The sequence below is a fragment of the Ylistrum balloti genome, unplaced genomic scaffold (genome assembly GCF_031769215.1).
Source record: "Ylistrum balloti isolate Yb309-2 unplaced genomic scaffold, AGI_CSIRO_Ybal_v1 Utg371124, whole genome shotgun sequence".
In the NCBI taxonomy this organism is placed as follows: domain Eukaryota; kingdom Metazoa; phylum Mollusca; class Bivalvia; order Pectinida; family Pectinidae; genus Ylistrum; species Ylistrum balloti.
The window spans coordinates 860,073-877,926 of NW_026782617.1; the positions used below are offsets into that span (position 1 = coordinate 860,073).

At 34.1% G+C, this 17,854-nt stretch overlaps 1 protein-coding gene across 1 annotated transcript in view; it reads left to right on the plus strand.

Annotated features, from left to right (window-relative positions):
• LOC132560872 (titin-like) overlaps positions 1-11,840 on the plus strand; it is a 67,226-nt gene extending 55,386 nt beyond the window's left edge. The window contains 5 exon segments of the mRNA XM_060225576.1: positions 2,491-2,622; positions 4,140-5,612; positions 5,615-5,644; positions 5,646-5,809; positions 7,206-11,840. Coding sequence (XP_060081559.1) covers positions 2,491-2,622; positions 4,140-5,612; positions 5,615-5,644; positions 5,646-5,809; positions 7,206-7,247 — 1,841 coding nt within the window. The 3' untranslated portion in view covers positions 7,248-11,840.
• The last annotated feature ends 6,014 nt before the right edge of the window (positions 11,841-17,854 follow it).

A 17,854-nucleotide genomic window follows, 5' to 3' on the forward strand; every position in this document is an offset into this window, starting at 1 on the left:
AAGCATTCTTTTGTTTGTAATTCCAAAACTAAACACACAGTAATTTGTCATTCTCTTTGGACAACTCACTGCTACAGTATGTACATCACAAAAAACGTGATGACCAGCATGATCTGAGAATCAGTTTCATGTGTTGAGTTTAGAATTTCTCTGACAAAGAAATCAATATATATTTTGTGATAGATTTTGTAGAAATTCATGAACTGAAAACAATTCTTGACAAAATACCTGGTTTGGGGACAGCAGTTTTAATTCAGAAAGAATTAATATCTTAAGATGCGGAAGTAATCATTTATACCACTGTTTCAGTGTAATCCTAATCCTCACCATATATTTATACCACTAACACATTAACATCAATACCTAAACCACATTAATATCTACTTTCTTGAGAAGTCAAGCATGTAGTCACAGTATTTTTAGTTTGTTTTGGTTTTTTAATATAAATTTTGTTTTCCTTTTACCATGCATATTTTATTTACAAAATAATTTCTAATAATACATGCTATAGATTTTTACTTGATTTTTGGTTTTGAATTTTTTTCTTGGAAATATTAATAAACAGATAGTTGATTAACCTTTTCTGACTGTGTCTGTGAATTCTGTTAGTTGTGAATCAATTTTGAACTAAGATTTTAAAGAATTTTTGATCACATAGTAAGATTTATCTGAATTGCAACCTATACTTTACTACAGGCTAGGAACATAACATATCTTCACATTTCATTGAAAAGATACTTATAAGTCTTGCTATAATACTTATCTACTGGATCTACAAATGTAGTGAAATTATTTCAATTCAGACTGACTTCCCCGAAATTGTATACTTAACTGTAATTATTTCTAAAAAAATTCAGAATATTTTTTTTCATTGGACTTAAGGAAATGAATGTCTGGATTAAGAAAATTTCACAACAATGAATTATCTACCTCTAATATACTTACCCCAATGGTGAATATACTATTGTATGTTGGTGATGTTTACATACTGCATGTTTAAATGTATACTACACATACTCAATCTCAGTTTGGAAGACCAAAGGAGTTACCTCCCTTTGGACTGAAAAATGTGAACATTTAGCATGTGTTGTTTACATCTATCAAAACTGTCTAGAAAACAACAGTTTTCTTGTGTGAATCTGTTGTGTCAGTCAGTTTTGCTTTAGAAAAGATTCAATATTGATGTCTATATACTGTGTTTTATATAATGCAATGCAATGAACACATACCACAATGAGAAATAATGAAATATATACACAGCAGTGCTAAATTCAATATCCTTTTCACCTTGGATAGATTTGTTTGGAGTAATGATCAAAATGATAAAAAGAATAATTTACAGGAGGTTTCTTCAAAATTGTTATGTTTGAATTATGAAAGACGGGATAATAAAACCTGAAGACCCTGTAATATTTCAATATGAAGATCGAGATGAATTACTACCAAGAAATACATGACAGTGAGTGATATAATAGAACTAGGGTATTGAAAAGTACTGCTGTGATGTGGGTAAGACCTGTTAGCTTAGAGATTCATGACAAAAATAAATCAATGGACAATAAACACATTAACTGAGATTGTGTTTTCAATATTGTCATTTGGAAAAAACAAATCTAAAATATTTGGCTTAATTATCTTGAAAAAATGTTTTGAGAATAAACATCTTATTTATGTCTTTAGTGAATTAAGCTAACATGGTTTTAAACAATTGTATCGAAACACGGTAGCAGCCAGTAACCTTTTTCTCCCCTACAGCATACAATTGTAGGTGATCGACACTACTGGGTCGGGCACCCCCATTATTGTAGAGTAGGGTTGACAGGTTACTAGCTGCTTTCTGCTGAGATTCGCATAAGAAATCATAATTGTAAAAAAATAAGAAATTGGTTATTTATCTTTTACATATTTTTGTTTATATTTTAAACATTCAGTGAAGATTTATGTTAATCTCGGCAATATTATCTAAAGATAACTCATTTATATACATATATAAGTATATATTTACACCAAATATGCAATGTATTCTGCATATTGGATTGCATGTGCAGTAATTTCTACAGTAAAGGAAACAGATTGATTGTATTAATTTCAAAAATATCACCTTAGAATGAAAATTGATTTTAAAATATGTCATTTTTAAAATTTGAATAATACGCAGATAATGTTTTGATAAATTACTTTCTTGCACGAAATATTTGAAATATTCGTTTATTCCCTATTGTATTTAATTCACGGAAAATGACCCATCATTGAATATCCGTAAAACAGCAACTTAAAAGAATTTCTTTTTCTTATAAATATAAAATGTTAACTTGTCTTATTTTCTTGCCTAATTGATTAATGGAAGTCAAAGAATTTAAACAGAAGAATTCTGTTTTGAATTGTTTTCCGTTCCTCTGCTGTAGAATACATGCTATACATTCCCATAACCACCCCATGTTGTTAAAGCTATGCTTGTGACCACGCTTACCTCCCCTTGTCTGTCTACAGTCCACAGTCGACCTGAGAGTCGCAACAGCTTAAGCTCTGTAAATACTATAGAAGACATTAATATGGCCTTTGAGCTCACCATCGCAGCGGCAGAGCAGGCCATCATGGACGATTCTGATACGGAGGAACAAGGTACAAGCGGGCAAAGAGTTTCATCAAAATAACAGTCACTTTCATAACGTGTTCAAGTTATGTGGAAATTGAATTCATCAGAGTAATCAAAGAACATTAGATTGCCTGAACTCATTTAAATTCATGTACAAAACCTTATATTCACCAAAATTTCAAAATTTATCGAAATAAATAAATGGTGTTTTATCAAAATCTTTCAACCATTGATACATATAAATTGATAACTTATCCAAACTTATGACTAAATTTTCTGATTATCCATAGGTCCTCTCTACAATGAGTCTGGGTTGAAATCTAGTCTTATATGTACTACCTAATGAAAGTCAGAGTTCATGGTGTAAATCTAGTCTACATACTGAGGTTCAGGGTTCAAATCCATTCTTTATGTCTACCTACTGAAGGTCAGGGTTTAAGGTTCAAATCCAGTCTTACATACTGAGGTTCAGGGTTCAAATCCAGTCCTATATACTGAACGGATTTAAAAATGGTCCTTCATACTGAGGTTCATGGTTCAAATCCAGTCCTACAAACTGAGAGACAGGGTTCAACTCCAGTCCTACTTATTGAGCATCAGGATTAAAATTCAGTCCTACTTACTGAGGGTCAGGGTTCAAGTTCAATCCTACATGTACCTTATAGTCCTGCTGAATAGTGAGGCCTTTGAAGACGGAATGTTTCTCAAATCAAACCTTAAAAGCAATGATGTTCTGATCCAATACATCATTGGTCGTTTTACCTCTGACTATGACTTTGTGATTAGGATTGTTCTGCGATTGATCTTAGTCTGATCCTAACAGGAAAACTTTCAAGAGTTAGGAACGATAGCCATCCATAAATTTAAATTGATCCTTAATGAAACAGTCGCAATATATTTTGCCCATTTTAGTTAATTTTGTAGTCACATTATTCTGTTAGTTACAATTTGATCAGCAATGGGAATTTAGAGTGATTTCCAACCCAGGTAAAAAGTAATGTTTTTTACCACCTTTCCTATGATACCAGCTTTATAAGAGAAAAATGTACATCTATCCTTGGTGACATTTCTGTTTTTCTTCCATCAAGCCATATTCTTCAATTTGTTTCATTATAAAGTAATTCTCATAGAGTTAATAATTGGTATTTACCATTAAGATATGACAGCCTTACACATCACATTTTGTTTAACATAATTCAAACAGGATCACAAAACTAAAAACAAGAATAACGACGAAAAAAGCATAAATTTTTCAACATGTCTCCAAATTTGTCTATTTCAATATTTATGATCTTTGAAATGTTAATTGTGTAGGATTTTGAATCAATAAAATCCATTAGGATTATATGAAATGGCTTACTTTACCAATTTTCTGTATAACGGTGGCTTTATTGACCCACAGTAAAATAAGTTAAATGACTATCCCATGCAAAAAACTAAGCTCATCAGATTTTTTTATTGTGTAAAGACTTACTGGTGTGTTGTAACTTAAATTCTTTGTAGTGGACCATTGTTTCTTAAAACTGAATACATTTTCTTTCAGATGGAAAGACTTATAAGGAGGAAGTCTCCAAATTTGTAAAGGGCATGAACAAAATGAGCCAAGAAGAAGTGCCAATACCGATGGAGGATGTTGTTGCCAAGGAGACGGTTGTCATGGAGGAAAGTGCCCCACCTCAAAAAGAAAATCATTCCTCAGACAAGGTAGATGGTATGTCAAAAGATGAGAAGAGGAGGAGCAAATCTGAGGACTATGAGGTGTCGGAAATCACCTACGATGTCACAGTGGACAGTGTTCCTCCGGAATTCCAAACCAGTGAAGCTGTGAATGAGAATGTGGTTAATTTCGATAAGGAGGAAGAAGAAGAGATAGTAGAAACAATTGAAGTTATTTCGCCTTTCGAGTACATGAGGTCAGCGAGTCCTCAGGAATTATCTGAAGAACATTCCCAAGAGGTGGAAGAAGTGAAGCAAAAGGAAGTTTTAGTGTTCAATGTAGAGGACCTTAAAAGTCCAGAATCTCCCAGGACTAGCGAGGTCAAGTCTGTGGCTGAACCTTCTCCACCTAAAAAGGTGGAAGTGATCAAACGACCTCCTACTCCCCCCAAGGACAGACAGCCAGAGGCTCTTGTGTTCACTCTTGATGACTTACAAAATGTTAATTTCTCTGGTGCTAGAAGGAGGGACGCTCATCCTCCTCCTCCTCCAGTAGCGGAAAAGGCAAGTCAGCCTCCTGCAAGTGGTTTGGTCAGTAAGGAGGTAATCAGACTAGATGAGGATGAGGAAGAGGTTGTGGTTCGGCGTGTATATACAGAGGACAATGATGGCTTTAGTAACCCTATCATAGACATAAGTAGTCTGGATGTTGAGGACCGAGGTGAGATCAGTGTGAAAGATAGGTGCACAGAACTCTCCTTCTCTCCTAATTCTGAAGGAGAACAAGAACATGTTCTTGAAGAGAAATCCATATCCATGATCAATCTTCCGGCGAAGCGGCAGCCAACAGTCGGACAGACGGAGGAAGTCATTCAACCCATGGAGGAAAAGAAATCTTTCTCCCCTCGTGCTTTATTCAAGGAAAAGTCAGATGAAAATTCACATAGTAGGCACAAAGTTAGTGTGAATGATTCTGGTCTGGATATGGAGATGAATGGGTCTGAGGTTAATGAGGAAGATATTAGTGACGTTCATAATCAACACCAGCTTGAGAACCAATTTTCACAGTGGCAACAGCAGCTGATTCAGAACCAGGCGCTGCTGTCTTCAACTGATGACCTCAGTAAAGACGACAATTCTGCTCAACTCCAGGCTCAACTGCAGGCCCAACTCAAGGCCCAGCAAGAGATGATGATGCAGATGCAGCAAAGCATGCAACGCCTTGCAATGCAGCAACAAAAGATGGAACGAGATTCGCCAGTACCAATGGCCAATGTTGATCCTGTACAGACGGAACCCCAAAAACAGTCTGTGGCTGCACCTGTGGCCTCCATCCCAGTGGCACCTCCAGCTCCACCTCCTGCCCCGTCTCTGCCCCAAAATGGCAGTGTAAAGACAGGGGGCAAGGTGATATCTAACGATACTAAACCAGCTTCCTCTGTGGTTGTGAAGCCTAAGGGCAAGGGACGAAGGATTATTGAACCCCCAAAACTTGACCCCAGAGAGGAGCTCATGATCGCTATCCGTAATTCCAACGGCATGCATTCACTGAAACAGGCAAGTAAATGAGGGACGCTTTACTTTGTGTAAAACTATAGAATAATCATAATATGGTGGCTTGTTTCAAATAATTTCTCTTCAACAATACCTGTTATTTAAAGAAAAATAACTTCTTGACAATGTAAGGTATTTTCATTTGAATAATAATTACCATGAATTTAGTATGCAAATGCAATACATCTTTATAGCCCAAAGACAAAAGATTAAAAAATCCTGTCCTCCCTACAGTTCCATGAGCCATCACAGCAGAGACAGAGTGATCTCCCTTCCTCTTTCCCTTATGGTGTGGCTGTTTTTTGTCTACTTATGTCATGTATGGTGACCTTGAAATTATTAGTGACCTTGACATTCGGTATGACCTTGGGATTTAGTGTGGAGACCTCAGATTTATTATTTTGTCCTTGAAATTTTGTCTTATCAGGGGATACAACATATAATGATATTCAACTGTAAATAATTTACCTAGAGTATGGGACAGCAATCATTTTCTTCTGTATGTCAGCATGCTCAATAGTTACATGAAAAAATAGAGATATTTTTTTTAGATCTTTGAGGAAGATTTGAACATGTAAAATATTGTCCCAGTGAAGTACAAATTTTTAGACCAGTGTCCAGTAAACTGATACCTAGTTGACTAAGTAGAATTCTGAAGTACAGAATGTAATGATTAAAGAATTTATTGATGGGTAATTGTAAATAAGAAAATATGAATGGTAAGTAAAATTTCATTGATTTAAGTTTCTTAGATTTTCCATGAAAATACGAACATAAACTTATTCTTGTAGGCACTTGAGTTGAGTATTTCTTGAATCTTTTATCGAACTTCACACACTTATGAATGAAAAAAAATCCCGGAAGACATACTCAAATTTCAGTGCTTTAAGGTCAAAGGTCAAAATAAAGGTCACTTTTACAATTTCTAGTAAACCTCTTCAGCACTCTAGCATCATCACATCTTGCGAAATTTTGAACAAACTTCATATCCGTATAAAAGACCCTAACTTTACAGACAAGTAAAAGATTGAAGGTTTCAAGGTCAAGGCCACCACTACCAACTTTTGAAAATCTTTCACACTACAGTGGCTTTATTCCTGATTTAACAATCATATAAAGGACATAACATAATGTTTGAGTTACAAGGTTGTTGAATCAAGGTCGTTGTTCCTATTTGAAGAAAATACTTGTCAGTACTCAAATAGGGTCATTTTTTGAGAGGTTGATGAAAATAATACAGACAATTGGTCATCTGTTTATTGTGCTCAAGGGGATTGGTACCGTTTGTTTTGGCTTGTTTGAAGTAATGAATTTACAAATAATTTATATATTTATAGTGTAGAATTATCTTTGCTCTTTATAGGAAACTTTGTTATATCTTTATTTCCCCATGTTACAGGTCCCAGTAAAGAAAACTAAATGGCACAAAGCACTGCATTGAACAGGAGCTTGTTACAGTGGTTTTACTACAGCCAGAGTCGACCTACATCCAAGATAAAATGCCTGTTTCCAAGGCACAGAATTTCGTCATGTAGATATGGTTGTTAAGTTCTTGTGTGACTAGAATATATTGATCATGATAAAGATATCACATGACGTGGATATGGGTGTCACATGATCTATAAAGATATCACATGACATTGATGCATGTCATATCATGTGAACACGGATATCACGTTATCTGGATATAGATGATACATGACCTGGACGTGGATATATTTGTCAAATGACAAGAGACAGGTGTCATATGATATGGATGTAAATTACATGATTTAAAAAAGTGAGCTTAATAGATAGATTGGTGATTATGTATATTGCAGTCGAGACAAGATACATTTCAAGAGACCAGGGAAAAAAATATCAACCCCATAACTACGAAAGGTTCAAGATGATGTCAGATGTTTCTTTTTGTGTTCAGGTATAATGACCTGGATTTGGATATCATGATTATAAAACTCAATTGGACCTGAACTATTGCATGGATAAAGTATGTTTGTATAAAGGCCAAAAGGGCCTGTATATGACCAGAGTAATACTGCCTAGAATTGATGATTTACTGTCTAGTTTTAATTTGCAAACTATGACAATCTGTTCTTCAAATTAGCCAGTCATCATGTAACTAGGTAGTCATTGTTCAGAGTAACACATCGTTGGCCAATGTGTTCATGTCTGGGAATACATTTCAGTCATTGCTTATTTGGTTGACCATTCAGCCTTCAGATTTCTGGAGTGATCTTAATAGTGACTGTATTAAAGTCACTAGCAGAGACGAATTTTAATCAATGGTCATAACATGATTGATTTTAAGAATTCTAGTACTGATATTTATATTTCAATATTTTGATATAACAGTCGGTCATAAAGATGCAATATTTAACGTGAAGTGTACTTAATCTTGTGAGTCCTTATGTAAATTGTATGTTTCATGAAATTTTGTACCGGGTCAAAATAAAAAAAATGTTTTTTCAAATTTTATATGAATGTAAAATGAAGATTTTTGGTTTTTATGCAAGCACAATGGTTCTATATTTGATGAGGAAAAATAAGATAAAATTGAAAAAAAAAATGATAATGGCCAACAGTTAAGTTATATTAGAACTTTGGCTTTATTGAGTTTTTGAACTTACAATTTCAAATGAATAAAAGAAAAACAAAAATTTATAGATATCACCTTAAGGTTTAAGAATTAAATGTTTTATATTTCATCACAAGTGCCAAATACACAATGATATTTGTACATTATTTTGTATTATTGTTGGAAACATTTTGTTAAAATTTCATGCAGGGGAGATAACTGTTACTCAGTTGTTAAAGTAAAATTAATAACTGGCTTGAAATGATCAGCAATTCTGATGTTCCAGAAAAGAAATGAACTTTTTGGTAACATTTTCTGATTCATTAATGTGAGAAAAGAGAAATCACAAATTTTCTGGAATGAAATGAGATAAATTCTTAATTGATATCGGAAACAAACACTAACATAAACCATTTTTCTTTCTAAAGTCTCATACTTAAAACAAGGACTACTAAACCATAAGGATTTCATCGCACACATTTTTTGATATTATAGCTACAATGGACAGAATCTGTGCATTTTTTGTGTTGTTTCTTTTAAAACATTCTAAAAAAAAAATTTATAGCAATTTAATTCAAATTCCAAATACATGCATCATAAAATTGCCATGGAAGTTTGCAAAATACTTCCGTTTTGATATCTTTTTGTTCATAAAAAAAATTAAAATATCGTCGTACGAGTTTGACTACCTGGTTCAAATGCCGGTCATTCTATTGCAGGGGTGTAAAAATAATGTGTTATTTGTTGTATCTTGAAATAGAACAAGTTGAAATAATGACCTAAAAGAGCCAGTATTTTGTGATGTAGCTAGATTGAATTGAAAGTCAAACATATTTGCATGTACATTTTCTATATCATGGTTAAGTGCTATTTTTATACGAAATTTGATATTTGTGTAGAATACAGTTCATTTAGTTCTTGTTGGTAATCAGGGTATTACCTCTATAACAAACTTATCAAAATCCAAGCTGTACAAAGGTTTCAGATTATTTACAGATGATAAAATATGTAAAAATGTTAAATGTTCTGATATCTGTAGGGAAACCATTTATCAGATACCAGGGTTCCAATTTAAAACACAACACCTCGAAAACATATTTAATAGTCAACGTGTATTAAAGACTGTCTTCGATATCACAACTTGTTCCTGGTTTTTCAGACGGCAAAGTGATGTTGTCTGTGAATCCAATTATATACATATCATGCTACTTATCATATGTTACAACTTAGCAAGTGCAATGTTTATTTCATACAAATGTTTATATATTGTTTTGTACATATAATATTTATGCCCCTAAAGACATACAAGTCTTGTTGTAGTTACAAATGATTCTAACCTGTACATACATGTAAGTCTTCCCTTTATTAAGATATTATAAAAAGATATATAAACATTCATCTGCCTATGAAATGTCTACTAGATTATTGAAATTATATTTTACATCGAGTCTTTTTCACTTAATAATGTATTCCCTTGAACTTTGAAATTGTGCTCCAGAATTGAACTTTTATTTCAAATTCCAAAATATTTTCATAAAAGTGCATGCATTTGTCAAGATAGAACAAGCTGCCCATTCAACATGTGATCTCTGACTCCAGGAAAGGGACAGGCTTATCACAACACAAAGAATGAATGTGTTTTGTATTTCTATTCAGTTGCAATATTTAAGGGTGGGCTTATTGTCAGAGGCTATGAATGAAGAAATATTGTAACATTGAAAATTTATTTAAAAAAAAAAAAAGAAGAAAAATTATTCTCAGATTTGGTTTTGCCATCTGTGTGTAATAATAAATTCTTATACTCTAGAGGATTAAATTTACACAGGTATTTACCTTGTAACACTTGATGAATTAAAATAAATGCATTTTCACCTGCATATATGAATCCTTCTATTGTTGATCAGAATTTCTGATTATCACATAGAGGACTACCTCCTGGTATGTTGTCAACATGATGCATACTTAATACCGTAAATTTGAAACATCTTAATGAAAAACGGTTTAAAAATTGATGAAATTTGATTTTTATGATTCAGTCTTCTGTCATATTGAGATAAGCCAAACCAAAGCCATGCACTTGTTTGTGGAGTGTAATCTGTGTAAAGAATATCCTGTTTTAAATATGCTGCAGATTAATTGTCTTTTGAATGGATACCACAAACATCCTGAAGATGTTTGATACTTAGATATCTCTATAAACTACTGAACTATTTTCCCATATGTTACAGGAAGTTGATATATTTTCAAAAGTCCGTATAAGGGCTTATCTTATCATCATTATCATTATTTTGTCTAGTTTTATTGAACAAAATATATTTTATCAAAAACACTACATCAGGCAAGACACAGTCCATGAAATAATATTCTGTGTTTTAGATCGGATATGCCTGTTTGAATTACCAAAAGAAAGGTCATTATTTTTTATGGTTCAAATTTTCATAGTAGAAGCAAAAAGGATATATTTATCACGGAATAATGAGTTGAACTACAGATTGCTTAACGTTATCAATTTATTTTTTGAGGTATCCAATTTTAGCGATTTGGTTCATCCGTGAAAAACCCTTGACAATAATGACCTTCATGGTACACTTTTCAACTGTGGGCAAGTGATACAAGATAATGATGGAACCTTTGCTGTGTACACAGTCCATATTGACTAATAAATAGAAGCAAGGAATGTTTATTTGAATTAAGGAATCGAGTCTATAATGTATGTATACCAAATTGTGTAAAGTATATGTATATAAGTATGTACATTCCAACATGTATCTCAAAGTTTACATGTTTTGTGACAGCGGTAATATATAGAGAAGAGAATGACAGTGGGTCACATCAACACAAGTACGGGATCAGGTTTTTGTAAACATTTGTTGGTAAAGAGATGCAATTTGTCATAATCCAGAATAGAAGAGATTTTTTTTTCATAACCAGGGAATTTCTTATTTGATACGATCAAAATCTTCATACATGTTGTCTCATCCAAATAAAAAAAGAGGACATCTCCAAAAATCCTTTTAGTGATAAACAAATCAAATTTGAGTTTTAAAGGTTCCATGGATTGGCCAGGGGGAAAATTATATGCTGTCAGTCATATTTGTTCTTTTATTCTTTTTATTTTGAAATGTAAATTATTATAATTACTTCAATGATATTTTAATGAAATCATTTGACAAGAAAGAGCCCTATTTAAAGTGGAAAAAAACCGTAAATTGTTGGAATAGTTTTGTCAGTACCTATCTTTATCGTTTAGTTTTGCCTGTAGTGATCTTGTTATCGTTATTTTTGCCTGTATCCTCCTTGTCCAGCCAGTGTGTCAACCAGGCCTGATCCTGTACATGTTATATTGGACATATACACAGATTACTATACACACTTATTGTACAATAATTATATTATATCCACCAATGGTTATCATTAAAATCTGGAGGGCTTGTTACAGAACCTACAGATAAAATATAACTCATTTCTTTGTTATCTTTTAACACAGATATGTATGTATTCACCTCAATTCTTTTAACCAGAGACATATATAACATGTGTTATATACGTCTCTGTTTTAACTAACAAACAAAAAGGCATGTACCCCCAGGTCACATCTGAAAACAAAATGGAAATGGAACAGTGATGCCAGCTTAATTGAAATATTTTCTGTTTGCAGAATACTATGTGACATGAAAAAATGTTAACTTTACCAGAATTTAAATGATGTTCCTAACGGAATATTGCATTGCGGGGCAAATGGTTACATTCATATTGCGATGATGCTTGTTATGCTCTCGCCGCTGTAAGAACAGGGGAGCTTTCTGTGTCCCATTTTTAATCACGATCCAAACTTGAGAAAATCAAAAGATCTGCAACATGTTTACCCTCAAGATATCAAACAGGTTCTAGACCATATTTAATTAATATGGTAATATGTTAACGTTAAAAGGTCAAAGGTTCATGGGTACACGTCTTACAGAGGGTTTCTTTTTTTAGAAAATATATAAATATCTGTAAGAGATATTTACAACTCGAGAAGTCGACTTTCATGATGACTCGATACTGTAATAAGCGTCGGAAACGGCAATGCAGTTTTCATTCACGGATCCAGCGTCCTTAATGCTTTATATTAAGCTTGTTACTACTATTATTTCTGTCTATACATGTGAGATTCAAATAAAATTCCTGCACTTGTTAATTACAGACGTATATCTATATAATTATGGACAACTTTTCCTACGTAAGCGTTATCAGACGATTGTATTTTGATCAAACTTCCCTAATGACTGAATAACTTGACCACTAACGAGCCTGAATATAATTTATTTATGTGTACCACTTGAAGCAATGCCAAATATTTAATTACTTTCTCGTCGTTTTTTGTGTTCCCGTACTAATAATACTTCTTTATAAATCGGTATCTATTAAAATTCCCAAAATGTCAACCAGACACTCTCAAATGAATTAAATTAAATGCATTCTATATTGCGAAATTATACACTTGTAAAGCCATTACAGGCAGCAATAACAATTTTTTCAATGATTCGGTTGAACTTTTCTACTTACAAATAAATCTCAATGTTATAGCAGGGTTGTATTGACCTACTTTCGTATCCTATACACGCTACCCGATAGGACCTGGGCAAGTTGTAAACACATTCCAGAGAGGTAACAGTGATTTTCGTCTGTTGTAAAGCACTTTCCAAGATTTACCAACACACAAATCTCGTGCCATTGTAGAAGAAATCTACCTCCGTATCTTGGGTAGTCGAGAAACAGACCGAGCTGACGAGGCTGTGTTATTGTGCATTACACCGTCCCTAGTTGCTTTGGATGGCATTTGATGGGCCTCTAATACTTTGTTCAGTGAGGTAGTCACCAACAAGTGGAAGGAGACGTTACCTCAAAATAACACTGGCGATAAGCGGGAAGATAACCCCTACCATACAAAAAGGCTGATCTTATCCTCTTTCGACACTCAAATGTATTAACATGTGGATCAATGATATAGTGACAACTGTAACTATTTTTAAAGGGGGAAACGTACAGATAGAATTTACACATACAGAAAGTGATAATGACAATCCAAGTACTTTAAAGGTCAAATAATGAAAGATAGTTGCCTATGGTTATTATCCGTTCAAAAAAACTGACACGTGCATTCAGTGAAAAAATGTCGAACTTGATAAAAAAAAAAAGGGGGGAGGGGGGCGCTATTATCAGCTATGTTGTTTTCCTGATAAGTCGACAAATTGAAAACTTCATCGATCTTCGATTTCTCATCAAATAGCGATAAGATATTTTAGGTGACAGAGGAACGGACGGATTGGCGGACCACAGGAAGCGAGGTGATTTGAACAGGTTGGCCGTACAAATGGCTAATTCGTTGGTTGGGTATAAAAGTACAGGTTTTCCGCCTCGGTGACTCTTCCTATCTCTGAGGTTCTGGCGACGTGTCCCTGGCTAGTCAATAATCAGGTATGTGTATTGTGTTGACTAACCGGCTACACATGAGAAAATTTGTCGATTACATGTGTAATTCTGACGTAAACTTGATATTCATGAATACAGCCTTATTTCTCGGAACTGAAATGATCATTTCCAGCCGGGTACTTCACAACTGGCAGTCAATTCAAACCAACAGAGAGACCAGATTCACCGGTGCAAATTGTCAGCAAAAATCACTCAAATCAAGGTAGGACCGTAACTATGTTTATATAAGGTAGTTAGCTGTTGTCTATATATCTATATATAAACACAGAGAATGCAGATCAGCACTTTTGTGTGATGTTACGTGTGTTGGTTGCTAACCGGATGTTGTGAGACAGATTGAGCTGTCCTATATTATCGGCGTCCAATCTTGTTTAAATCTTTATTGTCTGGTGATGTAGATATTCCCGATTGTTTTTAGCAATATTTTTTGTAATCATGTGGTATGGTCGATTTCGAATCAACAACGGTTCCGGGTATACAACATACATAATTTTATGTACAAGTTTTCACTGCAGTTATTGGTGACGTATCGATTTGAGCAAAATTTCAACATGTATAGGTATCTGGGATTTTCCTGACATAGAAATGGGGAGACAAGAATGTTCTTACGTTTTACATATATGTTTGATGTCGGATATAATTCAGCTACCCTTTGCTTTAAAGATATTTATTGAATTTCTTGGTGGCAGAATCATACCTGTGCATGTGCAAATGTTTTTTAAGAGAGAATCAGGGTTAGAAAAATGTATTTTCAGCTATTGGTGTGGTGACGTAATAGGTTTTCGCGTTTTCGCGTAGTCTGAATCAACAGGTACTACATCGATGTATTTGATCGACTATCGGTGGATCTAAATTAGATTTAAGAGTGTTTAAGTTAATAAACGTCATTTATTATGGAATATCCAATAGTCAGAACTACAAATTTCACTCGCCCGCCGGACAAGTAGCTGAACCAAATCACTCGCCCGCAAGTAGCTTTGACCAGAGACGTATATATATACGTCTCTGCTTTGACTCGTCTATACGAGCGGACAAGTTGATTTTTCTAACCCTGAGAATATATTTTTTTGTAGTGTAAACTTTCCGAAACATGATGTTTTAAACTGGCACTTATGTATGAGATAGGATTAAGTCTTCTTAAAGATATGTGACACATATTTGTTGATTTAAAAAAAATTACATCACATTGATAAATGTTTACACAAGGAACGGCATGAGTGAAGTTTCAGTTTTGAGTAATATCTCGAAAGGTAGATATTATGTCAATCTGCTGTTCGGTTATCTCGACATTATGTCGAGTAGAGATTTTCACGACGTGTAAATAATCGTTATTAGGAGATCGTTTAGGTTGTCTTCCATAGATTATCCACCCGTAGAAGTTTTATATACTCCAACTTACTGTGCTCATTCTCTCGGCTGACAGTAATAACCGTCACGAAATGCCGTTTTGAATTCGTAATATTAAATAATAGTGTGCAACAAAGACAGTATGCGTTTAGACGTGGTGCGCCGATTCGCAAACGAAGCGGTGTCGGCCTTTTCGTTTACAGGCACCGACGCGGAGAGCAAGAAATATCTGGCTTCAGTCTCTTCACATCTTTTGAAACGTAAAGTTACAGTTATCAAATGTTGAATTAAATTTTTATTTTGATGTTTTTAAATCTCATACTTATGGTATATTGCTTGTCTAGTAGAGACTATTATTTAAATTTTCATTAAAGTTGTCGAAAAATATATCGAATTTTGTTCTTATTTAAGTTTCATTGAATATTTAGTAACCACGCTGAAATATATTTCAACCTGTCACAATAATCTGTCTTCAAATGACGGACTATTTGCTTGTATGACGTCAGACTATATGATGACAAGAAACAAAAATGAAAGTAGAAGATAAATTGCGTCAGTTCCCATGCTATAGAAACAAGAAGCGTGAATTGAAATAAAAGGATTGAATCATGTTATGTCGATTTCATGGGATGATGAATTGAGTTGGTCTTGAGACAAATTCGCAGTTCATCAAATTTGTCTCAAGACCAACTCAATTCATTATCCCATGAAATCGACATAAGCAAGATTCAATCCTTAAATGCATTGTAGCTGCAGTGTCACTATCTAAGTATATTTAATATTTGTTATCGTTTAGACAATCTGTATTGCAGTTTCTTTAATGATATATATGTGTACATACCATGTAATTGCACTGTCAATATATATCTATAACTAATACAGAGTCTGGCTGACCTCATGTAACGCTTACATGTGTGCCTGAGTGAAATAAATAAACTTCAAACTTGAAAACCGGACCGATCCTTATCAAGTAGAACGCACAATTTACAAAAATTCCTATTTTAAATCAAACGAGTTCTTAGAATTTTGAACAGTATTGATTTTTTTCCATCTTACATACCCCTCTCGATTTTGACCCCCAACTAAGATCACACACACGTTCTGACTTAATGGATAAGTAAACAGTATGCAGTTGATCTTGAAGAATCTCCGTGCAAACTAACACTGGATGTCCACAGAGTAGCCAAAACTATACAACTTCATGTTTGTGTGATGACACAAGTACCCAGATCCGTTAAATACATATCGCCATTTTAGGTCGGCCCTTGTGCTTGAACCGTTCACTTTGAAAAGTTTAGCTGGTAAGCAACCAAGAGCGACTTTGCAGACAATGAAAACAACAGCAAAGTATTTACACGTTGAGAAGATCTTAATTAAAACTCGAAAGCGGCGAATCGACTACCGAATATTGTCATATAAGTACAGGAAGCCCAGGTGTTCCGGAAGGGTAGGCATATTATATTTCATTGATGATACCCGCTAAAACAGCACTTTGTATCAATGAGAGAGTCTTGGATTGCTTAAAAATTCCAATGATATTCAAATAATCATTACTACATGGAAATCAAGATTTGCGGATTTTTTTTAATGAGGGAATACTTTCTTATAACTGTAAACATTTAGAACGACCGGCAGTTGGTTGAGTCCATACGCTATCTATCCATCAGTGTTGGTACAATAACTGTTTGTAATTTGTTTCTTTATCGTTTTTGTTTACCGTTTTTGTTTATTTTCCCCATGTGTGGTGCTGATTATGAAAAATCGATGTGTGTATTTCAGGCGTTGACACTATTGTATTTTGTATTTGAGTTTGGTTGTAAGATCTTCAAATAGACTATTGGTATTTTAAACTATGCACCTCTTTTAGATTACAAGTTTTTGTTCTCATACGTCAATGAATTCATTAGAGAGCCAGATCACAAAGACCGGCCCAAATCGTTCAATTTCATTTTGAGATATATTGGCGAGATATTGTCTTTAAATAACAAGAGATAGTACTAATTAATGTTTTAGTGTATATGTACTGGAATTTGATATCAAGGTCACGACATAATCTGACAGCCACTGACTTTTACCTAAAGCGAAACCAACAGGGACGATTTTCCAGTTAAGCTAGGGAAGCATGACGATTGTAATGTCCCTGTTGTGAATTTGATATCCGACATTCAACAGATTAATTGTTCCTAATATCACGCAATTTGCGTGTCAGATGTCGCCTGTTGCAAGAGGCAGATTGATGAACATGTTGGAGAAGTTTTACGGTCGTCATAATGATCTCAGTGAGAAATATTCTATTTTCTTGTGCGATATAAAGCAGGACGTGTTTGATAATCGTTTGCCTTGTTATCATTTATGGAAGTGGTGTCATTTGGAACCAGGTTTAAATGGCGGGATGAAAAAGAAGACATCTTCCCTTCTAACACACGCTGCCTTATTAGCCTGAACGTTTTATGGGTCTCCGCGTACATCTTTCATTTGTTCAGATTTTGACCTGGTTTCATTATCTTTGAGTTGAAAAGAAGATTTTGTTGACATTTCAAGGAAAATCCGTAAGTTTATCTACAAAGATTTGGTTTTGGGTTTGAAATAAGATTTCGAGGTCTGGTAAAACGAACGTGTATTGATGACTAAATTAAAAAAAAAAAACGCTT